This window comes from Phoenix dactylifera, chromosome 5, assembly GCF_051530095.1.
Source record: "Phoenix dactylifera cultivar Ajwa chromosome 5, Ajwa_hap1_PhDact_Kaust_v1.1, whole genome shotgun sequence".
Classification (NCBI taxonomy): domain Eukaryota; kingdom Viridiplantae; phylum Streptophyta; class Magnoliopsida; order Arecales; family Arecaceae; genus Phoenix; species Phoenix dactylifera.
In genome coordinates this window covers 3189166-3216456 of record NC_143194.1, presented here as the reverse complement: position 1 = coordinate 3216456, position 27291 = coordinate 3189166, and the positions used below count along the sequence as shown (strand labels likewise).

The window sequence follows — 27291 nt, the reverse complement described above, 5'->3', positions numbered from 1 at the left end:
CCCTTATCTGATTGAGATACATCATTTCCTATGGTTTTGGTGACTTGGGAGGCATCACGGTCCTGTTTTACAACTAGAATGATACTGTACAGATGGTTCATCTTGTCCCACTGGTTTCTAAACTATGACCAGAATTTCTTGTAATCTTTTCTTAAAGGCATGCTGAAAGTAGGGTTTAAGTTTCTTTTTCTTTCATTAATGATTAAAAAAGACGAGATACATAGCCTCTATTTATAATGTGACATCCGCTCTTATACAATTTGGGTTGGGTTTCTCTTTCAAATTTCAGTACGATTCTCTTTTCTAAAATAGACATCACTAGTAGTAAAAATGCTAAAAATCTCGAGGAGGTAGATCTTGACTTCTATATCAACTCTACTTTCTAACGCTCCGCCCGATTCTTCTTGGATAGAGAGCTATGCTCGTTTAAAGTTTTACCCGAAAAATAAACTTTCGGTTTGACCGACTTATTTCGAGCTCCAAACGATGGAATTTGGGCTCGGTTGCTAGTGCATGCTGCCCCTTAAAGGGTGAGGTGTCACGTCGTAGATGTCGAAAAATTGTCCGATTTAAACAAAAAAGATCATCTCAATTGGAAGTGGATAGCTCTTTTTCTGATTGCTTTATTGCTGACGCGTCTGGACCATGAATAGGGCCCCCCTCGAATATAGAGGATCGGAGCTCTGATACCAACTTGATCCGATTTGGGAGAAGGAAGATTACAAAAACTAGAAGCTGAACTACTTTCATTGGGCTAGGCCATCCCCGCATATTTGATACTAATCAATTCTTTAGTGGACCAAATTTTATTTGGAAAAGCATCCACACACAACCCCCCTCCCCCCCTCTATCTCATTAGCTTTCCATTCTACATTTTTCTCTATGTGCGTATGGACTTTTGACTTCTTTTGATTTTGGTAGACATATACAGGAAGCATCTTGATTGCAGTCAATCCATTCACAAAGCTTCCTCATCTGTATAATGAACACATGATGGAGCAATATAAGGGTGTCCGATTTGGGGAGTTGAGTCCACATATTTTTGCTGTTGCTGATGCATCCTATAGGTCGGTTTATATTATAATGCTGTTCGCTAATTGTCAATTATTTATGAATTAGCAATATTAATTTTCTGCATACTAAGTATATTTTGTTCTGTCCGTTTTCCAGAGCTATGATGGAAGAGGGCCGCAGTCAGTCTATTTTGGTTAGTGGAGAAAGTGGGGCGGGGAAGACAGAGACAACAAAACTTATTATGCAATATCTGACATATGTTGGTGGGAAGGCTGCTGTGGATGATCGAACGGTTGAGCAACAAGTTCTCGAAGTAAGTGTGGTACCACTAAAATTTTATTTCACTTTTTTTCCATGGATATTTTATTAGCTTAATCATGTAATAATCACTAGTTTTGTTTATCAATAAGTATAATAATTCTTGACCTTCTCTTTCCTCCTTTCTCTCTCTCTCACATTTTTGATGCAGTCAAATCCACTTTTGGAAGCATTTGGTAATGCAAAGACAGTTAGAAATGATAACTCAAGGTGAGAATTTTGCTTGTTGATTCTAATTGACTAATTCCTTTTAGTTTTACTGCCATCTATCCTTCTGCTTTGATGAGGTTCTGACTTATGTATTGTCTTGTAAATAGTTTCTTGGCTTGTGGATTATGGAAACACATGAAAATATCATTAACATAACACATGCACCAGCACTAACATGGACACATGCAATCATCTTGCCAATGTTTAAAATTAGCAAGTTCAGTAACAAACAAAATCACCTACAGTGATACAGCTGAATATAGTCCATGCAAGAAGTAAGATAACTACCAGCTGAAAAGAGGTTAGTCAATTAACTGAATAACTCCATATCACATGAACTGCAGCCAAAATCAGTCAACTAATGGAGCATGTAGAATCAATTGCTCTGTATGTATTTGCATTTTATGCTTGTTGAGGCTACAGATGTTAGTACACTGTATGTAATATGTACTGTCCGTGGGGCAAAGTTTCCTGCTATCTAGAATAAGTGTTAATCTATGTGCTATTTTCTGGTTGCAGTCGCTTTGGAAAATTTGTTGAGATCCAGTTTGATGGAAGTGGTAGGATATCTGGCGCAGCAATTAGAACCTATCTTTTGGAAAGGTCTCGTGTAGTGCAGATTACAGATCCGGAAAGAAACTACCACTGTTTTTATCAATTATGTGCTTCTGGAAAGGTATTTGCTGATTGTTATTAATATATGCCTTAACTAAAAGTTTCCAGTTCCCATCTGCGATCTGTTGAATCTTCAAACTGTTGTAATCAGTTTCTCTTGACATTTATTTACTATTCATGCTTCTTGACTTGTTAGGATACGATATGCAAGCAGTTGGTTTGGTCGGCTTTCTATATTATTGTATGTGCTGTCAACCCAGTTTAATCCAACTTGCCACTGGGTTGTCACTTATTATGCTCAACCTGTATTTACTAGTAGGGCAACCTCAGTTCACATTGCAGTACCTAAGAGGTTTTTCTGCCGTGGTGCATCTAACCAGTCAGATCACATAAAGAAGAAAAAGAAATTCAGAAAAAAAGATGTAGAAATGACATGGAAATTTAAATGCGGGGAAAATAAACATGATCATATTTAAGGCAAAAAGATGGATCATAGGAGGTATGGGGCAATCTTTCACCATTTGGTTGATCTTTGAAGGGTTCATGATCGAGTTTCCTCATGATTCACTGACTACTTCCCACCAATCAGCCTATACTTCTCACAAATTGGAGAAGTGATGCCAAAAAGCTTGGAGCTTTTTGACACCCTTGATCCAATGTATTTGATTCATCCAATATCGTGATCCAATTGCGAAAAATTTGATGGGAGGAAATTCCTTCTCTCAAAAGGAGCATAGTCCATCTCGTCTGTGTGTGCATTTGAGCGCATGTGTGTGTGTGTTTTTGATATTAAGGAGATTGATTATAGTTTTCCAAATGGATTTAAAGCCAAAAGCATGGGCATGGCATCTTTTGTTATACAAATATGGTGAAAGTTTTGATCAGATATGCATAAACATTTGGAGCAGATGGTATTTTGTGATTGGAGAGCGGATCCAAGGCAGGATGATGGGAGAGTGGTTGGTAAATTGTACCTGATATCATTGTGTTTCTTCTCTGGAAAGGCATGCAGAAAGTTTTATCTTGCAGACCTATCAATTAAGGGGCCTAATTGTGCAGTGGTTCTTTGATATTGTTTCTTAGTAATGTGTTGAAGCACACCAGTCTTAATCTGCTTGATGGCAAAGCTGTTACAAGCAATAGCTGTGCTTGTACATTTGGCAGGCTTCACCCACCAGTGTTTTGAGTGGTTGGAGCATGAGCTGGCATAAGTGCCACTCAGCTACATCTCTACCATTCTTAGATCAATATAATTCATAAGAGAGAGATTGCGCACACACTTGGTTTTGCTGAGGAAGTGGTTGTTGAATTGTATTGCTCATTGATGTAGTTTTTGAGGGAGTAATGTTATGCTGTTTGCTCTGTTAGTAGTGGAAAAAAGGGATCACATTCTCACTTATGTTGGTGTCACTTCTGACAAATAGTATCCTCTGACTACTATGCGCACAGTTTCAGTTCATAGAGCTTTTTGACTAACGGATTTTGGCCTTCCATGTTTCCTTGATTTCAAGGATGCGGAAAAGTACAACCTTGGTCATCCAAGGAACTTCCACTACTTGAATCAAAGCAAGGCATATGAATTAGATGGAGTGAGCAACGCTGAAGAATATTTGAAGACAAGGCGGGCAATGGATATAGTTGGTATAAGTCTTGATAATCAGGTTTAGAAAATTAGAAAACTTTTCACATTTTCATTTGTATACCTTAAAATTCTTAGTGGAAAGCTGTTTTTGCTTTTCAAGGATGTCCTTTATCTCACTTATTTTTCTCCTTTTCTCAGGAAGCTATATTTCGCACCTTGGCTGCTATTCTTCATCTTGGTAATATTGAATTTTCTCCTGGCAAGGAGCATGATTCTTCAATTATTAAAGACTCGAAGTCTAACTTTCACCTTCAAATGGCTGCAAATTTGTTCATGTAAGTAGAAATTGTATATATTTATTTATCTGCAGCCCATGCTCATTCTTTTACTATGGTATGAAGTAGTTCAGTCCTTTTTGTACAATGTTAATTTTTTTACCAATGAGTTGGCCTTGTTGGATGCTAGGCTTAGTCCTGGTACGGGTGTTTTGTTGAGCATCACTGATGTAAAACATATAATACAGTAAGTTGTGATATTAGGATATCCTCCATAGTCCATACACACGTATATGTTTGTATGTGTGCATGCATGCTTGCTTGTGTGTGTGTGTGTGTGTGTGTACATGTTTACATAGTTATCTCCTGAACTTATACATCTAGCCTTCTGTTAAGGAAAAATGAAGTTTTTCGTTCTTCCTCTGCTTTGGAGTTTACGCAAGCTGGAGATTCACATATGGTGTGATGCTTGATAAAAGGAATGAGGGAAACTCTTCGAAAACAATCAGAAGGGGAAAATGCTTCGAAGATGAATCTGTTTGCATAAAATAATAAGGAATTCTCGATGATATTTAGCTGGAACAAACTGTTCTTTCTGAATACTCCAATTCAAGGCCAATTTTTCCTGTTCGACAAAAAGAAAGAAAGTGACTTTAGATAAGTGTCAATGGCCTCTAATCAATGAATTGGTTAATGATTAATATGCAATTGATTAAATGCTACTTGAAAATGGTTGTTGAGAAATGAAATGTTCCAAATGATCTAGCTGATCATAGAATACGATTGGGACTTTAAAGCAAGACAACTGTAAGATTGATTATGCTAACTGTAATCATAAGCACTTCTTGTCCCAGTTCCAACAGTGTTGGGGAGGATAGAGTTAGTAAATTTTAACCAACCAGGCTTCACTGACAGATCAGATTGCATAGAGCGACAAAGAGAAGACGATAGTATGAGTATACACAATGATAAAGTAAATATTTGGTAATCCTATGAAGGATTAGGCTAGCAAATATATGACAGCTTTGGGGTGCACTAATATATGGTGCAATGGAAACATTTGAGATGGCTTGCCCAAATGCATGCACCATTTGAGTGGTCAGGAAAGAGAAGGGGGCACCCAACTGAATGAGAATGTTAAAGTGATTTGAAGGCATTTCCCATTTCAGAACTGTGTATGTGATTATGTGTGTAGTGTTTACTCCTGCTTATGAATGTATGTGTGTGCTTGCATATTCGTGTCTGTTTAAGCATTTGATAACATCCATGCCAACAACAATTCCAGCCAATTTAGGATAAAATTCCTAGACATCGTATGAGGTGTACATGTATCAAACTAGAGGCTGCAAACTGTATTCAATTTACAGTCCTTGGTTGGCTCATAATCCTCTTACTCAAAATCATCATCTATTTTAATACCTTTGTCCCTTTTTATATGACTAACTTAATAATTCTTATATAAAACTTTTGCCTTTTATGTATTGATGCCTGTTCTGAGTTACTGCATTCATGCAAATTTGTTCTGCATCAGGTGTGATCCGGATCTTATGCTCGCGACGTTGTGTTCTCGCTCCATACAGACTCGTGAAGGAAATATTATTAAAGCACTTGACTGTGCTGCTGCTGCATCTAATCGTGATGCTTTAGCCAAGACTGTATATGCACAATTGTTTGACTGGCATGCGCCTCTTTTCTTATTCATTTTTTGATTTAAATAATATGGAAAATTTTCTGTTTCATTGGTTTTAACCTTTTCTTTTCAGGCTTGTTGAAAACATTAACAAGTCTGTTGGACAGGATTTGGATTCCAAGATACAGATTGGTGTCTTGGACATTTATGGCTTTGAGTGCTTTAAAAATAACAGGTGATTGACTAAACATGTCTTTCTAGTTTTGTTAGTTTGTATCTTAATACCATTGATGTATTTGACTAAACATGTCGTGCTTATATATTCTTAGTGAGAGTTTAAAAATATTTACTTTCATTTCTCTCCCTTTTTTTAAAAAAATTTGTTGCGGAACATCTTGTTTTCCCAACACATTGGTTTGTTGCCTTTTGTTTTGCCGCATTTATTGGTTGTTAGTGTCATTAGAGGTTAACTTATTGATTTGCAAAATGTAGTTCTATATGTCTTGAACCGTAAGGAGCACCTATTGTTGGGAAGGGTAACTGTTGGAGTCGCAATGGAATGGACTGTAGAATGGCTAATAAGGGTTATGGTTTAAAACCAAAACCATTGCCACCTGGGTGATGCAATCCCCAATCCCCCAACCCCCACCCCCCACCCCCCACCCCACCCAAAAAAATGTCCATTATTCTGCAAGACGTAAATGGTTTCTATTGCAGTTTTTTTTGTATCTGATTTAGGTCTTCCTAATGGACTTTAGTTTTTGAGGTTTTCAAAATGACTGGATTTCTACAAAAATAAACATGTGGGAAGCAGAAGTCTGTCTTCAAGAGAATTAGGTTGTATTCAAATGGAAAGTCCTTTTATAAGATCATGATTCATATGTAACATACACATTATGCATACACATATACACAGATGTGTAATTTAAAATAAGGTTGTTACTCATGGTCCAAGTGTATATAATAGAAAAATATCTAAAATTGAACAAAATATTTCTTTTTAAGGTGATGAGGCTAGATTATAATCTAGAATCATGAGGAATCCTCTGCAGGGCAAGGGCATAAAATTAGAGCAAAATATATATGTGAAATGTAACCCTTATATCTTTTTTGTTTATTCCAGGACATTTGTGGATCTAGTGGTGTAATAGAGCTGGCCTTAATATGCTAGAGCCAGCTAGATGCCCTTGATAATCTGCAGGGCTAGCTTCAGCTTGGCTCGTTCAGGCTTTAGATATGAACGGAAGCTCAGATATGAGCTCAAGCAAATAGCTCAACTTGTTTGTAGGGCTTAAACCCAAAGAATCCATGTTCAAAGTATACAAGAATAAATGTAGTAGTGAGATACATTGACATAACTGAGTAATTGTTAAAGTGCATGTAAAGTATACAAATAACGAGAAATTAAGAGCTCTCCCCATCCTGACGCCTTTAACAAGACATTTACGTGAAACAGAAAGGATCATGAATTATTGAAAGAAAAAATAATACTATCAAACAATTATCTTTTAGACAAAGTACTATATGCTGTAGCAACTCATTATTTAGGAATTGGCGACACCCTGCTTCATACGAAGCATATTGCAAGAATGTGTCAATAAAGGAAATGAGCGAGCCACCTTGCAATACTGCAAAATTTCTAAAAAATGCAAATACGAAAGCAAAATACTTATGAATGGCCTTTCATGCGATGAAGCTATGATTAACAGAAGAAATATGTTAGAAAGGCCACATATTCATGCTTAAAAAGGAATGTGATAAAGACAGTAAACAAGACCCTAATATGAAGCAAGGAGTGAGCCCATCTTGCTTCACAAAATTTAGATTAGCATGATGCTGGAGAGGTTGGTATTACGATCAAACATCAAAGTAGACTATCAGCATTCTAGTGCAAGGGAAAATGTAGAAAAGGGGGATCAGATTTGTTAACTATTTAAGAAAGTGGGGTTGGGGGATGGGGGGTTTGTCTGTTAAGGTCATGGTTTATTTATTTGACAATACAATTCGGCCTGCTAAATCTGTTCTTGCCGTCACATGGTCCAGTAGTTATGTTGTTAAAATTAGATTTATTTTTCTCATGTGCTTATTATGTATTTTTTATGCTTAGTTTGTCTGGCTATTTCATCTTGTATTGCTGAGCTAGATAGTTGGGATAAGATGATGGTTATGATAGAAGTGGCATCTTGTATTCCTGTCATGCAACTTGCAAATTTTCCTCTTTATTTCACCATGCTGATTGCCGTTTATTTTTATGCCAGCTTTGAGCAATTCTGCATTAACTTTGCAAATGAGAAACTCCAACAACATTTTAATGAGGTGAGCTTTACACGTTGTATTTCTGTTTTTTTTTTATAATTGGTGCATGCTATCTTACCTAATTGTCCATTTCTATTTCAGCATGTATTTAAAATGGAGCAGGAGGATTACAGAAATGAGGAAATCAACTGGAGCTATATCGAATTCATAGATAATCAAGATGTTCTGGATTTGATTGAGAAGGTTTCTATTTGTTTATATATTAAACGCGGGCACAACTTTTTTCTAACTTCCAATCAGTACCTTCTAGGTCTTCTTTTTATTTTGCTAAAATAATCATATGGTCTCGTTATCTCGTCTTTCTTGCCATCAAATTGCTAGCCATTATCCACTAAATTTCTCCTATTATTTTTTTTTAAAAAAATAGAAATTGGTTATTCCTTCTATTTTTTTATGAGTGTAGTTTTCTGCATGTATTTAAAGTAATAGTCAGTGTTCTGTTACAAATACATGGGCTATGAGAATGGAAAATAATAGTTGATATTGCGACCATTGTGGTTTATTGCACTCAAAAGTCTCGGGACAATGTGAACCAAACTAAAATTAATATATGATGTCGGGTCTAGCTTAGTAAATTCATATGTAGTTAAACCCAATGCAGAGCGATGGAGGAAGTGTGTTTAGTTTGGGTCCAAATTTCAGACTGGAAAGTACTTAGGTCAGGTAACGTCTGGGTTATACTGCTCACCAACAGGCTACCACAATCTATCTCTGGTTGATGGTAAATGTTATCAACAAAGGGAAGAAACTATTCCCTCGTTTTCTTGTTGGATCTGGAAGCAATGCTGGCAGTGAGCCTATTCCCTTATATCAATAAATTTAGAAAAGGCGGGTTGATGGTCTGGGACCAATGCTCATGTTGTATATAATGCCACAGCGCAGGATCACGTTGCATACACCATTTTCTTGAGAAGTAGAACAGAATAAAATTATGGCACATACATGTTGATTGCAAAATTATCTGAAACCTAGTGCTTTGTATTATCTGTTTAGGAAGTATTATCGAACACCTGAATATTATACTTAAGAGATCATAGAGAAATTATTTCTAAACATAATTAGTGAAAACCATGGAACCCAGTTGGGTCCTTGAGAACATATCAAATGTTATTTATAATCTGTTCTTAGAGCCTACTGGTTTTCTGTATTGTTAAACTGTAAAAAACATGTCTGTGTTAGTCTTTAACATCACGAACTTGCTACACTTATCTTTTGTCCACTTTGACATTGTTCTTTTGCACGTTGTGCTCTCATGATTCATGCTGCTCCAAGAGATGACTCATGTTTCGAATATTTTTCTGCAGAGACCAATTGGAATAATCTCACTCCTGGATGAAGCTTGGTAAAGAAAATTTTCTTCTTCCATCTACGAAGTTGTGACTCCTGAAAGAGTGACCTGACTCTAACTAGGATTGCTTATATTTGTAGCATGTTTCCAAAGTCAACACATGAGACATTTTCTACCAAGCTGTTTCAGAGCGTCGGATCACATCCCAGAATAGAAAAGGCAAAGTTCTCAGAAACAGATTTTACCATATCCCACTATGCTGGGAAGGTATGTCAAACCTTCTAAAGCAAGACAATTGTCTGAAAAGTTTCGTCAAATAAAATGCAATTCCATGATGATTCTATTCTTTTACAGGTGACATATCAAACAAATTCTTTTTTGGACAAAAATCGAGATTATATTGTTGTAGAACACTGCAATCTTTTGTCTTCTTCACGATGTTCTTTCATATCTGGTCTGCTTGCTTCACTTCCAGAGTCTTCAAGATCATCATACAAATTTTCTTCTGTGGCTTCGAGATTTAAGGTATCAAACTTGCACACGCTGAAAAAGCTTGGTTTCCAGAACATTTAGCAATGGCTTGTATCATTAATGTCTCCATAATGTTTGTTCCTTGGGTTTGTGACAAATGGTAGCAAAGCAGCCAATCCTCTTTATGATTTGCATAATTACACTTGGATGCAATATTTTATCCCCGGCGGGGGTTGTCCTGCCATTGTCCCAGTGTTCTGATCAGCACATCTTGGGACATCCCTTGCCCCAAGTGTCGGGGCGGGGCGGGACAGTGGCGCGTCCTGTACCATGGGAAAATCAAGACAACCCCACCCAAGGGATTTAGAACCATGATTTTATATAGGGTAAGTACTGACCTATATTGGTTGGTACATGGCATGTCATATTGTCCTAGCATGGTTGGCACACCCCACTTGCATGCATATGGTGTATGTGCTGTGCTATCTCCAGCATTGCATCATGTGTCAATACAGGGGTGTACCATGCAGGTAAAAACCTTGATGTTGGTTGTTATGCACTTCATCTCTACAAATTGGATCTTAAAATGTGTCATGCACATGAGAAGCATGGATAACGAGGAGAGGAACTGGGGTGCCTTAAGTGAGAAGCGAGAATAAGTAGAGATCCCAAATTTGTGGGATTTCTGAAATAGTTCCTTAAATGAGAAGAGAGAATGAGTAAAAATCCCAAATTTTGTGGGATTTCTGAAGTAGGATTTCAACGTCTTTGTTAAGCATCAGACTTCACTTTAACAGCTTGACTTTTTTTAAAAAAAGAGGGCAAGTCCAGTGAGATGCCTTCTAAGCTGATGGGAGGCTTGGTTTGTTTTTTAAGACACATATTTCTGCCACCTGTCTGGTTTCTTTATTCGTATGATTTAATGTGAGACCATTGAACGTCCAATTGACTGATAACATGGTAAGAGTTTCCATTGTATATGCTGTTGATAGATATAATCTATAGACTTGGATATCTGCGTTGGTGAAAATGTAGGATGGTTGAGTAGTCTTGTAAATCAGAAGTTTCTCACTGAAAGTTGTTAACGTACAAAAGATATATTTCGTTTGATTTTGTAAAGATGTTCATAAAAATCATATACTGTTCATTTGCTATGTAAAATTTATGTTTTGAAAGGTTTTCGGACTAGACCGGATAACATATTTGGAATGTCTTGGAAACATATTTTTATTATGTTTGCAATTTATCCCAGCAAGGAAAAAGAAATTTCACCCATATATATTTGCTTGTGAAACTGTGTCATAGTTGATTGTTGAATGTTACTACATAGAGGTTTCTTTTCCCAAGATTCTCTCTTGGTGATTTGCATAGCAGTTTCCCTTGTAAATGAACGGAGTTAACTTATGTCTTTCTTCATATTTGGCATGAGGTGTATTTAAATTAATTATGCATTTGTACAATGTTATATTAAGGAGTTTGTCAAATCAGTGACTGACCAAGTTGGTTTCCATCTAAAACTGCTACAACTTTTGTTTGCATTTATTAAGGGTGGAGATAACCCTTATTGTGTACGCCTTTTTACAAGAATGAAGTTTTTGAGTTGTTAAGACATGTGCTTTGCTGGTACGGCTTATGAAAGAAGATCTAAAGGTTGGTTAAATTGAATGTTGCTAGAAGTTCTTTTGAACAAAAGACCCTTTCAAGGCTGAGTTCTTCATTATCTTTTCCTGGCATGGTTTTACATACTGAATCATACGGGCCAGTACGGGGCATATCATATTGAGCTGGTACGGTCCATACTGAAACTAAAAACACAGTTTGCCAGAGAGTGAACTCAGTGAAACACACGATGGCTTATCAGACTTGAATTTTATTTCAAATATTACAAATAAGGCAGTAAAGAGAATGCATGAGAAGTGGTAATCTTGTGATTGTAGTGTTATGCAATTTTATCCATTTAGAGAAAAATCTAAGGATGCTGCTCTTGTTGGTGAGAAGGCCACAGCTTGCTGAAAATGCTACTTCATACCCTTCTCTGCTTGAGAGAATGGTAATCTACAGGAATTGTGCTGATTTTGTGAGTTTGGCTCATAAGAATTCTTTCTCTAGATTTCTACCAACCTGGAGGACTAGTTAAAGGAAAGGATTTTGTAATTGGATGAAAGGTACTTGGTGGGGGATTTCCTGATTCCAACTTTGTTGGAGCTCTTCCAATTTTGAGATACATTTTCAATTCCCTTTTTTTTCAGTAACAATTTATTATGCTTTTGGTTTTCTAGAGGTGCTAATTTTGGCCAAGTCAGCAAAAGGCCTCTTCAAATCTACAAGAAGTTGAATGTACCATCTCTCACATGTTTGCAAGATATGGTTTATATTGTATTATAGGGACTTAATGAGCAAGTAGCCTTGCTTGAAGAAGTAGAAATTCAAACTCCTTGCTGATCCTGAGCAGGGATAAGAGTTGATTTAATAGGGAATTATGCTTGCTTCCATAGTTGTTGGGAGAAGTTCTAGGAGATAATTCTTTGTGGATACAGTTTTGTTAGATAAGGTGTTTAAAAAGAAGATTTAGATATGTGTGAATCAAAGTTTTAAATACTGGTGCCGAACCCAGATCTGTTAAGAGGACTTTTCTTTGGTCAAGAGCAATAGCCCATATGGGGCGTTCTAGTAGAAGACTGAAGTTGTTTAATGACTTAATCAGAATTTGAAATGGGTTGCTGTTCCTACTAAAGGAAGCATTTGTACTGAGGTAAAGATGGTTACCAGTATTAAGTGTCTTTAGTTGGTCTCTATCTAGTCAAGATGGTTATTGTGTGTAGTTTGTGTTTATTCATCTTAATAATGGTATCCATGATTGTTCCAAAATATTAATTTGAAGTTCTGCTGAATTATCCATTTATGATTACCAGAACATTCCTTTTTTTCTACCACTGCACATTTAGTGCCATGTTAAACTGGATTTTGTGTGCCAAGAAAAATTTGCATTTTATTGTTTTTTAAGTTTTATGTAATCTGTTTTGAGTTTCATAGTTTTTCTTCATTCATCATTTATATTATCTCTTTCACTCATTGGTGCTTGTGTTATTTCTCGTATATCTCTTATTTATTTTGCAAGTCTCTTGGTTGTTAATTTTTCTATTTGACATGTTTTGTCAACTAATCTTCCAAGCAACAACTTCAAGCCCTTATGGAAACACTCAACTCAACAGAGCCTCATTACGTACGCTGTGTAAAACCAAACTCTTTAAACCGTCCTCAAAAGTTCGAGAATCAGAGTGTCTTGCATCAATTGCGATGTGGGGTAAGTAGCATTTCTTTTGCTTGTTTTTAGTATTATTCTGTTCGAGGCTTGTTAGATGTGGTACTTGTCATCTGATGCTCATCTGGAATCTGTTTCTGAAACTTGTTTGTTTTTTTTTGTTTAATCTTCTTGATTATGCCTGCAGCATATTCTTTTATATATATTGGTGTGTTGTCTTTCTTATATATACACTTGTTGTCTCAAGGAACTGTAGATGTCTACTTGCTGCAGACAAGAAAATTTGGATGTACTCAATGGTTTAGTCATCGGTATTGACACCTGTGCAGGTCACCTTCTGCTGCAACATGTGCTATGCTGTGTGACACAAGTGCTGTTCTGCAACAAAGCAAAAAATAAATTAAAAGAAAACTAAAAGCCCATTTTAGTTAAAAATATTAAGAATGGATTTAACAGGTGCTGTGCTGAGCCCGTAATAGCTTGGAATGACCAGCACTTGAAACCAGAAATACAGAATGTTATCCTCTATCATTAAGATTCAAAAATCATAGCTTATGCTGTGCAAATTTGAAGGTTTTGCTTCTATTCTTTAACTGATCAAACAATGTTCCTTGTCTAAGATCTGGTAAGATTGATATTTTTGCTTTGACATCTGGGGAATTGTTTTCTCCTGTCATCATACAGTTAATGCAGGATTATTTGCTTTGTCTGCAATAATGATGAAGTCATTGGCAATTCTTGTTGCTCAGCATACATTAGATTATTTCGACAGCTGACATGCATGCAATATCAGCGTGTTAGGTTCAGTGACTGTGGACCTATGTAATTTGTTTTCTTGCTCGTTCATCTACTATTTAATTGCATATGCAGTAATAGTCATCTTACGCATGTTATCTTTATCAACCATCCGTTTCAACCCTTTGGAGGGAGTGAGATACTGCAGGATGTCCAACAATGACCCTAGATATACTATGCTTCACCATTGGCTGCTTTCCTTTGTCCCAGTTACCACTGTTTACTTTCTGTAGTCATACCTGCCTCATGCCTCATTGATTTTTATGCTGTTTGATTTGAGACCCTGTTAGTTTTTGTATTTATGCATATCGTTGTTTGTCACGTTTATATTCATGTGCTGAGAAAATAAATGCTGTTTTTTTTTGGAAAAACCGGATATATTATATGATCCTTAAGTAAATACATCCATGAGAATCAGCATGTGGAATATTCAAAAGCTGAGTGGGAGCCATAGAAATAGAAGTCTATAAAGTGGTCCTTGTATAGTTGGTTACATAGGTTGCAACCCTGTCTGCTGCACTGTTTGCTTCCCTATACACATGTCGCCTCAGAAAAAATGGTGTCTTTGCTGCCTAGATGTATAACGTTCACATTTTCTGTTGGTCCATTCTGGAGAACAACAATCTTTTCTGTTACATGTATCTGCACATAGTTCTCTTGTTCACTTATCAATGATGGCCTGCCTCTCTACCATCTGAGAAGAATATCACTTGTATATACTGTTCAAATTTGCGTTGCCCCTCTTTCATTTAAGCAGAATATTGCTTTCTTTATATGATAGTGTTTAGTGATCTCTGTATGGAAAGCAGATCTGTAATGTTCATGTCTCTCAATTCCCTGTTTCTTATACATTAGATTACAGTATATAGTAGGTCTCAATATCTGATAGCCTATGATTTCCATTTTTCTGGATGAGGTTGATGTTGAGAGACTGATAAAATATCTTTTATGTATTTATGGTGGAACATCATTTCCAGATGGATTATGCTTGGACCTTGGTGCAATATGATCTAATGCCTTACGCTTCTGCTGCCTTTGCAATTCATCTAAACTCTATAGACAATCTACCGGCTTTATTCAAAATCTACTTGTTTCTACATCATGCTTTAACATATTTAGGTACATATGGGATGTATAGTAATTGGTCTCAAACTTTTGTATCTTTGTTAAACTTCACTCTTTCCTATTTAAATTTAAGTGTTTTATGTTATCTGGTTGGAAATTTATTAGTTGTGCATCAGGGTTGATATTTTTCTGTTCCATATGTTGTGCATATTTTTCTGTTTAACATTTTTTTCTTTGAGGTGCACGGAGTACGTGATCATGACTTTGGGTTCTATATAGGGTGTCCTGGAGGCTGTTCGGATAAGTCTTGCTGGTTATCCTACTCGAAGGATTTATTCTGAATTTGTAGATCGGTTTGGACTTCTAGCACTGGAGCTCATGGATGGAAGGTGGTTAATTAACTTTTTGTGCACCTTCTTACATGTTCTTTCCTGGATAGGTTTTATCCACTACCCTTTTTTTAACTGATCTTTTTTCAGGGGATTTTCTCGCACAAACTTTTTTGGTAATTGGGAAAGAACATTTGCTTTTATGGAATTGGATGGTTTAACCAAACAAGTAGATACTTATGTGCATTCATACAAGTAGACCATTTTAAGAATATATAGTGGTTAGCTATGTATTACTCATAAGGAAGACTGATGTAAGGTCAAAGTTTAGGATGATTGTTAAAGAAAGGTACATCAATATGGAAAGTGTTCTTTCTTAATCAGCAAGTATGCAAACATTGGGATGGAAGATTCTGAACTCATTATCCTGCAATTAATGCACTTGAATCTCTTGCTTAAGATATTGCCGAGATGTGGAGTCAATTGAGGTTAAAATAAGTTCTGAATATCATAAATGAACTTCCTCGTTGGATGAATTACCAAAGAAAACTGAAATATAGGAGAAACTTTGTCAGCGAATCAACTAATTCAGCACATCTAGGCTTGTAAAAGAGATGTTCCTACGAATCAACAAAAGTTGGAAGTAGCATAACATGGACAATCCAATATCAAATGTTCAGTTGAAAAAGAACATAATTTGGAAAATAAGTTTTTAGAATGCAAGAAGGATTTCATCATTTTAAGTACGAAAAGAAGAGGGTCCTTTGTCATAGAGTCAGCCAAAAGGCTTAACCTTAAGCTATGGGGTGGAGGACTGTCCCTGGCTTATAAACCCATTTGGCACCCTTGGGACAATTCTCCCCCACCCGACCTGACTCTGATGCCACCTGTCATGGACTTACAGCCCGATAGCTTAAGATTAAGCTTTTCAGGCTATGATCCTGTGGCACCCTGCATGAATAGGCATTTGACAAGGTAGTGTTGTTATCACAAAGGAACACATCCAAAGGATGAGATTAATACTGTGGAAGAAGACTTGGTCTCTATGGTAATTAAATTCTTAATAGTCAATGTAGGCATCAATTTGGTTTGTTTTGGTGCGACCTACCATGTGACTCCACATGGAATGCTTTCTGATTGTTGGAGATAATGATGCATTGTTGGTGATAACTTATAACTATTTGTGCCTAATTATTCAACACTATTACGTTGAGAAATTGGTTACCATATGGAGCTAATATAATGTTATCTATACCTCATGGTGAAGGCTCTGTGAAACCATAAATTAATTTTATTGTTAATATTGTGTTTGTGCAATAAAATATTTTTGGTGTAGCATGCCATCTCTTTTTCTTTCACTACAAGAATTCTTTGATTATAGACTTATCATTTTATGATTTTACCATGTATTTCTTTTTCTAACTCACTATTTGGACTTGGTCCTCACCGAGGTTCTAAAACTTGGTTCTGGAAGTTTGATATTTATTTCCTTGGGTAGAGTTTTGGTTTTGACAGTTATAACAAATTTGCTTTGAGTTTCGGTAAAAAAAGTCAAAAAATAAAATAAAATTAAGACAAAGTGATAGGATTTGACATGTTATTTTACATCATTTTATTGGAAGTTGAGTTATCTAGGATCATAATTTGCATAGTTGTAGACTTGTAGTGTTAGGCTGAACTAAACTGTACTAAAGCTAAACATATTAAATTATTAAAGGGGTGTACCAGTTTATTGAGGATCAGGGTCAAATAGAGCCTGTTTAATCATAAAAATGATCAATCTTAGTAGACAAGAGCATTAAATTAATTTCATGTACCCATTCAATATCACTTGCTGTTGTGAAGTAGGTAATGCAAATAACAATGGTTATCACCTCCATCATGGTTAGTGGGAGTACTTATGGTGATGAAGATGATAATGAGATAGGTCACCACCATGTTCAAAGATGTCATCATATCATCATGGGTAAGCAATTCTTTTGTTAGAAATGTTGTGGCTGTCCTCTTCAAGTTGCAAAAGTATCAGAAATGTATGTCTTGTGAGGGCTGTGTTTGAACAGTTTGACTCAGAATTAGTCTAGCTCTAGGTTAACCTGACTATGACTGAATATATCTTGGTTTCTCAAATGACCTACATATGTATCATCCGTTTGTGCACAGTTGCCTCGAGTGTTAAAACGGATGCTCTTTTTATCCATGTGTCTCTTGAGCCAGCAAGTGAGGGTCACCAATGCCAAGGTCAAATGTATGAGCACCATCTCTTGCATCAGACCCTTCAGCTGCTGCATCATCATCATGACTATCACCAACAACAGAGCTATCCTCTTTTGCATATTCTAGTCAAACTAATTTTCAAGTCTTATGTCACATGACACTAGCTCACCATCTTTAGCTTGGCTAGTGCTCTCTTGTGATGCCTTATAAAACTACTCATTATCTCTTTCATCCATTAACTTATTCTCGTTTGTTCTAGTCCATTCATTTGATGGATTGTTATTGTTAAACATCTGGTCCAAATCAACAAATTGAAGTCCATTTTGAGATAGTTTCTGCAGTTTCAGCCCAAAATGCTGAAACCAGCTAAATTGGTCCTGTTTCAAGCCAAAACCAAAACTATCTGCTGTTTTGGTTGAAACTGATGGGTTCTGACTGAAACTCCAATCCTTGAATTCCTTAAAATTTTTTGATCGATTATGATGTGCATAGAATGCATTACTATTATGTTGTTGATAATTTGTTTTCGCTTTTGGATTCTAAAAAATCTGTTTAGCTAAATTTAGTGGTTATTTTTATTGACTGTAATTGTAACTACAGGTCCTTACAAGAAACCTTTTTTTTTTTATTTTTTTGGTTGATTTATGTTTTACTTTAGCTTCTACCTGATATAGTTTAATCTTATCACCAAGATGTTGGCATCCACTAGGTAATATGGCATACATTCAAGCCATCGAGCAGTGTTTTAAATGGCTACTGCAGCATCCAGGCCGACTGCATAGAACCTATGTGGTATGTGGGATGCATATATGGGTGCTCATGTAGTTAGTATTTCTTTAGGACTTGAAAACTAAATAAAATTTATTAAATAGAACACCAATGGCAATCTTTTGATAAATACTAGTAATATTAATAACAATAGCATTTAATAATTAGTGCTTACTACTTAGTATTTGATTCCTAATGAATTGCAATTAACATATTGATATTATGGTTACACACATATCCTGCCCACCTAAAATCCATATCCAACCCAACCATCTGCTTGAACCTGGGCTCTTTGCAAGGACCTGCATGACCATGGGCCAAATATGTGGTTGTGAAATGCTAGAAGGCCAACATGTGATACCATACAACGATGAGCAGCTGCATATACAGCAACATAATGCTGATCCTGCTGCATATGCTTCTGCATAGTGCTTACTCTTTTTGAATGCATAATGCGGTATGATCAGGGGAATGCTTCTGCATTTGCAATGGCATATACTACATTTTAAATCAGTGCCATAGAGTATATCAGTACTTGTATATGTGGGTATTGTTTTTTTTTTTTTTTGGAGGGGGGAAGTTGGGGTGGTGGTTGGTGCAAATGATAGGTGGGTTGGAATGTGTTGTAGACGGCCATTCTTGTAGCCCCAAGCTTGTGCAATACTCATGCTGTACTCCTTAAACTGCATATGAACCTTGTCTGTCATCTTTCTCTTGAACCTAGAGCACACCTTTAGTGGTTTATGTAAGGCCTAGTTGTTAAATGTTGTGCTCAAGTTACCAGTCAAGTGTGAATGGCAAGGTCATTATTGCTCAAGTTCTTTAAACTTTTTAATTGAGGGTAAGCTACCTTAAGGTCCTAAGATCATGCAAAGGATGAACCCTCCAATGGCCAAAATATAATTCTGGTATCCCCTTAACTATTTGTGCATTCGCTGATGAATTATTCAAACTGTAGGCTTTCCACTGGTTTCTTTTAATGTTCTAGGCAGATTTTTTTAGCTGACGGTTCCTATTGGTACCCTCTATAGTGCTTATGCTTGTGTATGCCATATTTTGGTGGGATTGCCACTCAGAGACTAATGGTCTATATCATCCTTTTGGAATTTTGTAGTTTTTCCAGATTTTGCATTTTTATGTTCTAAAATCATTCAGTCTTATTTGTTTGGCAGTTACGACGAAAAAGTTCTGACCGAGAGAATCCTCCAAAAGATGAAGCTCGACAACTTTCAGGTGTTCTGCTGCACTGTCATGAAAATATTTTCAATGGTTTTGTTTGCATATCTTGTGATCAGATTGACAAAATCTTTCCTTTTTCTTAGGGCTTTCTGCAAATATACCCATGCAAATATAGCTTGCTTTATATTTACCCTCTGAAAATTACTATTTGTATATATACCTCTCAAATCATCTTGTTTTTTGAACGGATACCCCTCCCATTAGATTTTTAGATGAACTTTTTTGAGTATAAGACCTTATTAACCTTTTGCATTAACACCCCTGAAAAATGTATCTAAAAGTTAAGTTCTTTGCATTGCAAACTAAATGCTAAATTTTTTCAGACGTATTAACGTAAAAGGATAATATTCTCAAATGGTACTCAAAACCATGGTCTGTCGTACTGGCCGGTATGAACCGGTCCGGCCCTAGACCGGTACCGAATCCACGTGGAATCCGGTACCAGATGGTTTTTTTAGGAGAGCCGACCGGTACGTTGTCCATACCGGTCGGTACCGGCCGGTACGTTGTCCGTACCGGTCGGTATCGGCATCGTACTGGCCGGTCGCACCGGTACGTCAATTTTTTTCAAAACAACCACAGCGTCTCGCGCTGTGGTTTCAGAAACCACGCGCCGTGCGTGATTGCAGAAATAAGTGGCCGTGTCGTCCACTTAATTTTTTAAAAATGTTGTGGCCTTTCGGCCACGGTGCCGAGAGGCCTCTTCTTTCTTTTGAAAAAAAGAAGTGGCCGAGAGGCCACTTCTCTTTGTTTTGAAAAAAGGAAGTGGCCTCGGCCACTTCTCATTCTTTTGAAAAAAAAAGTGGCCGACAACGGCCACTTCTTTTTTTAAATATGATGGCCGAAAGGAGACAGTAGGCGATGAAGACGGCACTCGTCCTGCTCCTCTGATTTCTCACTCGTTCGGCTATAAAAATCGAACGAGAGCATCCAGGAAAATCATAAATCCAGCGAGCCTCTAAGGGGTAACCAGAGAAGGAAAGATTTGAGTGATAGCCCACAATTTTAGGAGGTCCTTCCCAATGGAAAGTGTCGAGGAGGAGACTTGGACCAGCAGCGATGAAGATTCTGGTGGTGATGGATCTTCTAGCCATGGAGGGAGCGGAGGACAATATGGTACTTATGAGACACAACCGGAGGGTGGTCTTCATTTCACCGGTGATTCCCAATTTACGGGTGCTACATAGGATACGGACCACGATCGACCACCTGATAGATTCCGTGAGGATATTATTGGATATAGAAGACGGGCTCCTCGAGGTTGTTCAGGAAGACAGGATACAGCTGCAGATGAGCTCGTATACGGACACAGATTCTATTATCCACAGCCTCAGCCTGATGAATATGGATATGGTGCATCCAATTTTGCTTCCGCCATATTTGGATACCCCCCTATCCAATTAAAGGACACCTCTCAGAGCCAGAGCGTGAGCGAGAGATCCTACAGTTCTTATAACCTGGCGCGCGTTCCTTCTGATTGAGTTGATCTGCCTCCTCCTGACTATGCATATGATTCGGATATCTATGAGAGCCATTGGCACTCGTTCCGATTTTAGATATCCGAGAGTGCTTTAAATGCATGTAAATGATTGTATCTTAATTTGAAGATATTTGATGTGTATCATTTTATCATTTGGAATGGGAGGAAGTAATAACATGCATCATCTATGTTTCAACCCTAAATTTAAACATAGAAACATCAAAAATCATGAAAAAAGCAATAAAAAAACATCAAACTTTATTTAATTTAAGATCCAACAGAGACAACACTTAAAAAAAAGAACCCAAAACCTGGCTCGCCGTATCGGGCCCGTATGGTACCGGCCGGTACGAACCGGACCGGTACCGTACCGGTTTGGCCCGCCATCGGTACGCCGACTAGTACAGGTACGGCGGATCTTGGTCAAAATGATTATTTATTAACATCATTAGCTAAAAATCAAACGGAGGGGCATCGATGTAAAAACAAGGTGATTTGGGTGGTATATATGTAAATAGTGACTTAAGGAGGCAAATATACCATAAGCCATGTTTGCAAGAGTGTATATATATGCAAAAACCCTTTTTCATATCCTTTGCTCTTTATATGATTTATTTATTTTAATTTTAAAGATTAACAAGGAAATAATATCGGAGAAAAAGATTAATAAGGAAGTCAATAATTTGAAAAGATACTTAATGTCAGCAAGTACTATAATTTAAAAGCTAAACTTCGCTATTCGTGAAGCTACATATGTAAATAAGTTATCTTTTTCTCTTTTCAATCATTGAAAAGGTGAGCATTCTATTGACTGCAATGATTAGATTTGATGAATTTCTTCAATAAAAATTTCGGACACCATAGTGATAACTGCTCGTTACATGACTTGCTAATAAAGCTTATCGGTTGAACTTTGTACATCCATGTTGTCCCAAGTTCTACAACTCAAAGCTGCCCTTTCGTTTTTCTCCTGATGTGCTTGTGTGCCCTCAATGCCAGAATTGCCTTTTAACATATTCACCTTTTACTTCTTCGATATTGTTCTTTGACTCAATGAACACTGAATTTTTCCTTATCAATCTCAGTGAAATGGAAGTAGACCTGAAACTTTTTAATTTGCTTGCCTTTTAACTCTCTTAAAATATTGCAAGAATGTTGCAAACAAGTCAGTTATGAACATGCATGACCTCCACTATCAGAATGCACAAATTTTGTGAAAACTCTTACAACCTTGCAAGAATGTTGCAAACAAGTCTGTTACAAACTTGCATGAACTCCACTATTGCAACACATAAACTTTGTGAGAACTAATTTATTGATGTGAGAAGTCCTATACGTTAATTATAGAAGTTGACTAATGGACAAAACAGAAAGATTTGACTTCCAATGGGAATTGCAGAAATAATTGAAGTTGGGCGGTCCAAATTTGAAGTTGTTGCTTTTAAGTTGTATTGGACATTGACCACCTTTTTTGATTTGTATTTATATATGAGTAACGTGAAGGGTTCATGATAGTTTGACAAATGATGAAGGAAGCATATCAGTGACTATGAAGTGGATACAAACTTGATAAGTGTGAAATGTTAGGGCGTTGGAGAAACTTGGAATAACATTAGAGATGGACCTAAATTGTAATACTTGGCAAATGAAGATGCATAAAACTGACTGCGAATAGTTGGGAAGGCTTGATGATTATGAGGTTATGAGAGGTACATATGACTATGAGTAGGGAAAAGAAGAGTGCATTATAGCTCTATTAGACTGAGTCAAAATAAATCATTAACTAAAGACTAAACAGTAAGTTTTCTGCATCATAGAAACTCGTAAATCTTGTTAGATGTATAAGAAATTCAAAGAGAAAACCAAGTCTGAAAATGCTTTATAGGAAGCTGTACAAGTATGATATTAACTAGTTTATTGATGCGAGAAATCCTATAAATTAATCAGAGAAGCTATTCTTTGAATGATTGGCAAAACAGAAGGATTTGACATTTGATGGGATTGCAGCAATAATTATAGTTAGGCAAGACTGTGAGAGGACAGCAAAAGGCCATTCCAAATATCTTTTGTTTCTAGTTGTTATCCTAACTGGATTATCGCATTTTATTTATGCACTCATTTACCAGCTTATTAGTAATTTAGTCCCAAATTCTGTTTTACTTTTGCAGTTAGGCAGAACTAAGGCTTTCCTGAGGGCTGGTCAGATTGCAGCTTTGGATTCTCGGCGTAATGAGGTTTTGAATAATGCTGCAAGGTTTATTCAGGGTTGTTTCCGAACATTTATTGCTCGCAAAGCATTTATTGCAACTAGGGAGGCTGCAGTTACTCTCCAAGCATATTGCAAGGGTATGTTATTATCATCTGTTTTTCCAATTTTGCCTTCTAATTAGCTCTATAAGAGTACTTATGGTGCACAAAAGATTCCTGTACATGTCTATCTTATTTGACTGTCTTATGCTCTTCAGTTCTAAACTGTCTTGTAATGCCAATCGAATGGTAAACTCGTAGATGGCTAATATTATGTCATATTAGTGCATCTTGTGTGATTTAAATTTTGTAAGTTTTAACAGTCTATTTTGTGCTAGCGGGATGTCAAGCTGTATGCAGGGGCAACTGTGTATTGTGGTTTTTCAGATCTATCAGGTAAAAGAACGGTTCAAAGTTTTAGTGATCAATGTGACTTTTCCTTCGCATAAATTTTCTACTTGCCATTTCTATGCTGGAAAATAACGTAGAGAGCTAATAGTGCAGATATGTTGAGGAAACATAATTCTTAGTGTTAACAAAAAACTATATTTTCTTTTTCAAATATAGTTTATCGAGTTTATCCGGAGCTTTTTATTATTTTGTTGGCATATTTGTTTTTTCAAGTGCTTGTCGTATGTTCTATGGTAATGTTTTGCTTTGCAGCTGTCCTTAGTTGTTTTTGGAAGAGCTGGTGGATATGAAAGCATAATCCTAGTAGTCGTATTTCTAATATTGCTGATATGTTCCTTTTCTTTTGGATGAAGTGATTTCTGAGTGAATGATGTTCATATGACTTGTTGTGACATGATTTTATTACCTTTGCTTTAAAACTTTCTGCTCTTTTCTGCAGGCTGTTTGGCACGAAGTATATATGAAATTAAAAGACAAATAGCAGCAGCTGTGTTAATTCAAAGACATGGAAGAAGATGGCTGTTACGCCATGCCTTCTTGCAGGTTTACTCAGCAGCTGTTGTTATTCAGTCTGGTATCCGAGGTTTTCTCGTTCGCCAAAGATTCATCCGCATAAAGGAGCACAGAGCTGCCATGCTGATCCAGGTTTTCTTGCTTGCTAAATGAAACTTGTGCTTTCCCTTTATTATTTTTCATATTTATAAGTGTGTGTATGTGTGTGTGTGTAGTCTCAACTTTTGATCCCTATGAAGGTTCTTTTTCCACAGTCTATCATTGTTTTCCATATTTTAAGTCACTAGCTGATTCGCATCAATCCTTTATGCATGAAGGTGACATGTATTGGCTTTTCTATATAGGTTTCACAAGTTATGTTCTCAATAGGGGTTATCTACATTATGTTGCAAATTGTCATTGATGCTACCATTTCTTTGTTTCATTTTTTATTAGATTATATGACCTGTGTAGAGTAAAACAGTTTACTAGTTAAGATGCCATATATTGGAACTCTGATACTGATACTAGATAAGTTTTTACGTAAATATGGGTTTTAAATTTGACAGGTTTGGTTCACACTTGTAGTTTGATTACATATTATGAACCTGTTAAATGACAATTAGCCTGATGTATGTTCTGATTTTGTACAATTGGTTCTTTGGTAGATGAGCCTTAGTAGTTCCAAAATTTAATAACATGTCATCCCAGATATGATGCATGAGCCCTCCCATGTTTGCAACTCTTACTTGTAAGTTTCTCCGATCAGGCGGTCTGAACACCTTGCTTTGTCTTCTAATATGGGTTGCTTGCTGTTTGACATTTTAAACACCAAAGATGAAATTGGAAGTTTCAGTTTTGGCTACAATCAATTTGAAACTGGGGCTGGTTTTGGAGTTTAGCTGGAAGCTAAATTATGGGCCCACGTTAAGTCTATGGGGCTATAAATTCTAATTCTTTGGTCATTAATTTATATTTGTAATTGTCTTGGAGCATTTTATGTATTAAATTTGGATGTGAAGATTTTAAAAGCATTAGAAAGCTAGAGTAAAGAAAATTTTTGACCATAAGATTGGTTATCCTAAAGCTTAATTATCGTAGGCATGTAGGTAGCAATTGTTAATTCCAACTGTTCTTCACATTTTTTTTTGTTTTAGTTTAATCTTTTTATGATTTGAATTAATATTTTTTTTATTCTTTTGAATTTTTTTCCTTTTTAGAATGTTGATCACTGAAACTACTGAAATTGTCAAAAGTGATACACATTTTGTCTGGTCACAACCAGGAACAAAAGCAAGTTTCTTAGCCTTGCTTAAAGTGGCACCTTGAAGTTATGGTTTTTTTTTTAATTCGTGAAAAGGGTAGCTTTGCACTTTTTTAACATTTAATGCTATATCATTTACTATGTTCATTGACAGCATTTGCTTGAAAGTAAATCAGCTCCTGCCTTTTGCTTATTTATGCTATATATAAACAGGAGTTTTGGATTTGAATATTCCATTCTGACCCCACCTGTTATTTTTTCTTCCGAAAATACCCCTCCACCTCTTCTAGAATACTAACCAATTCCTGTTTAAACAGATTTGAATGTATAAAAATCAAATAATCAAAATCCTGGCTTCATAAATAAATTTTTTATTTGTATGTTTTTATCTTTTTAACTTTTCTTTGAGTATATGTTAGATAAATCTTATGTGCAAAGCATGTCTCATGTTGATGATGTGCCACATATATAGTGAAGTTCAACTTTAGAAACGTTGTTGGTTCTTTTTGTCTGGTGAGATGTCGCAGTTGTTTTTTTTTGCTGTCAGAACTAAAATGAGGGTTCCTTAACCTCACATGACAAATGGTAGGTAATGGTGCTAATTTTCTTGGAATTTGCCTCTTGCATATGTTATTTGAGGACCTTTACTTGCAAATGCAATGACTACACATATATCTTTTAAGGATTGCAGTTAATATAGCTTGTTATGAGAAAAAGATTTTGGGACCATATTTTGGTTGATAATGCTTGTAACTCAGTCAATTTTAACTTTTTTTACTCGTAAAAGAAGTGACGATGTGGAGGGAGGCAAAGACATGGTGCTTTATGATATTAAAAGCTTATTTTAAAACTTGTCATTCATGGAATCACGATTGTTGTAACGAGGACACTTATATGGTAATTAATTAACGAGTACCAATGATAATTCTATATCCGAACCAGTTCAAAATCTGTTATTACTTGTAATTCAACATGTCACTTCCTTAATTGTGTTTTCATGGTGAAAAGTTTAACTTTTCTCATGCATTGGAAATTGGTACTGTTGATCTTCTTGCTTTGTAATCCGAATTTTTGGATTTTTTTCTTTGTATATGGGTTTTCTTTCTTGATTTACAATTAGTTGATGAAACTAATATGAATCCCAATGAGCCTTCTAGCTGTTTGCGCAAGTTAATGAAACTGGTTTCATCAATTGCCTTTCAAATTGCCCTTGGCATCAGCCACTGTGTGTGTGTGTGTGTGTGTACATTATATATACATATATATACATTACACACACACACACAGATATATATATATATATATATATATATATATATAGGATCTCTATCTTCCATTGTTAGTTTCATGTTTGTTGTAGCAATTGCATCAACTGTTGCTAAAAGTCCTTCTGTTTTCTTTTCCTTTTTGTGTGCGTGCTTGTGCATGCCTGTGGTCTGATGAACTTGTTGATTTCTTTTGTATGATATAGTCATGGTGGAGAATGTGGAAGGCATGCATGGTTTTCCGGCAATGCCGTTGTGCTGCAGTATCTTTACAATGTGCTTGGAGACAGAAACTGGCAAGAAGAGAACTTCGGAAGCTTAGATTGGTATGAATTTCTGACAATTCTAGTGATTCAGAAGTTACTTTCAATTGCTAATAAGGGTAGAAATTTGTTGCTACAAATTTAAGTTATAGATGTATGCATATGTTACAACCGTATTTTTACAAGTGCATATTTTGTATGTATGTATGTACAGTTTTTTGTACGAGATAATAGGGAAAGTAAAAGGGGACTCCCATATTATTAGAATAACTCCTGAAGTGCTGATATTTATCAGCGCCTGTTTTCTCACAAAGAGTGAGGTAGATTTGAAGGTGCCAGGATGGATGATATGATAAATGTGAAAAGTTCAACATTTAGTATGAAATATGAGGGGGATAGCGTTGCGTGTGGCTTTGGAGGAAGGAATGACACAACATAGCATGCTTTAAGCTACTAAAAGGAGAGGCATTGCTCCACC

At 36.3% G+C, this 27291-nt stretch overlaps 1 protein-coding gene across 7 annotated transcripts in view; it reads left to right on the top strand.

The window, feature by feature from the left end:
• The window catches only part of LOC103704916 (protein OPAQUE1), a 52562-nt gene that overhangs the window by 3233 nt on the left and 22038 nt on the right, over positions 1-27291 (top strand). For 4 of the 7 annotated variants that reach the window (XR_015986866.1, XR_603694.5, XM_008788425.5 and 1 more), the window contains 19 exons: positions 922-1067; positions 1171-1327; positions 1484-1542; positions 2062-2218; positions 3669-3818; positions 3938-4074; positions 5546-5692; positions 5778-5879; positions 7903-7960; positions 8042-8143; positions 9265-9302; positions 9389-9515; positions 9603-9773; positions 12892-13023; positions 15121-15230; positions 19325-19385; positions 23040-23217; positions 23969-24174; positions 26757-26876. Coding sequence is in view for 5 of the 7 variants with exons in the window: in XM_008788425.5 (XP_008786647.3) it covers positions 922-1067; positions 1171-1327; positions 1484-1542; positions 2062-2218; positions 3669-3818; positions 3938-4074; positions 5546-5692; positions 5778-5879; positions 7903-7960; positions 8042-8143; positions 9265-9302; positions 9389-9515; positions 9603-9773; positions 12892-13023; positions 15121-15230; positions 19325-19385; positions 23040-23217; positions 23969-24174; positions 26757-26876 (2358 nt within the window). In the remaining 2 variants the exon portion in view is untranslated. Of the gene's footprint in view, positions 1-921; positions 1068-1170; positions 1328-1483; positions 1543-2061; positions 2219-3668; positions 3819-3937; positions 4075-5545; positions 5693-5777; positions 5880-7902; positions 7961-8041; positions 8144-9264; positions 9303-9388; positions 9516-9602; positions 9774-12891; positions 13024-15120; positions 15231-19324; positions 19386-23039; positions 23218-23968; positions 24175-26756; positions 26877-27291 lie in introns of those variants that run through there. The other 3 variants (XM_088721375.1, XM_088721376.1, XM_039129487.2) reach the window with 3 other exon arrangements.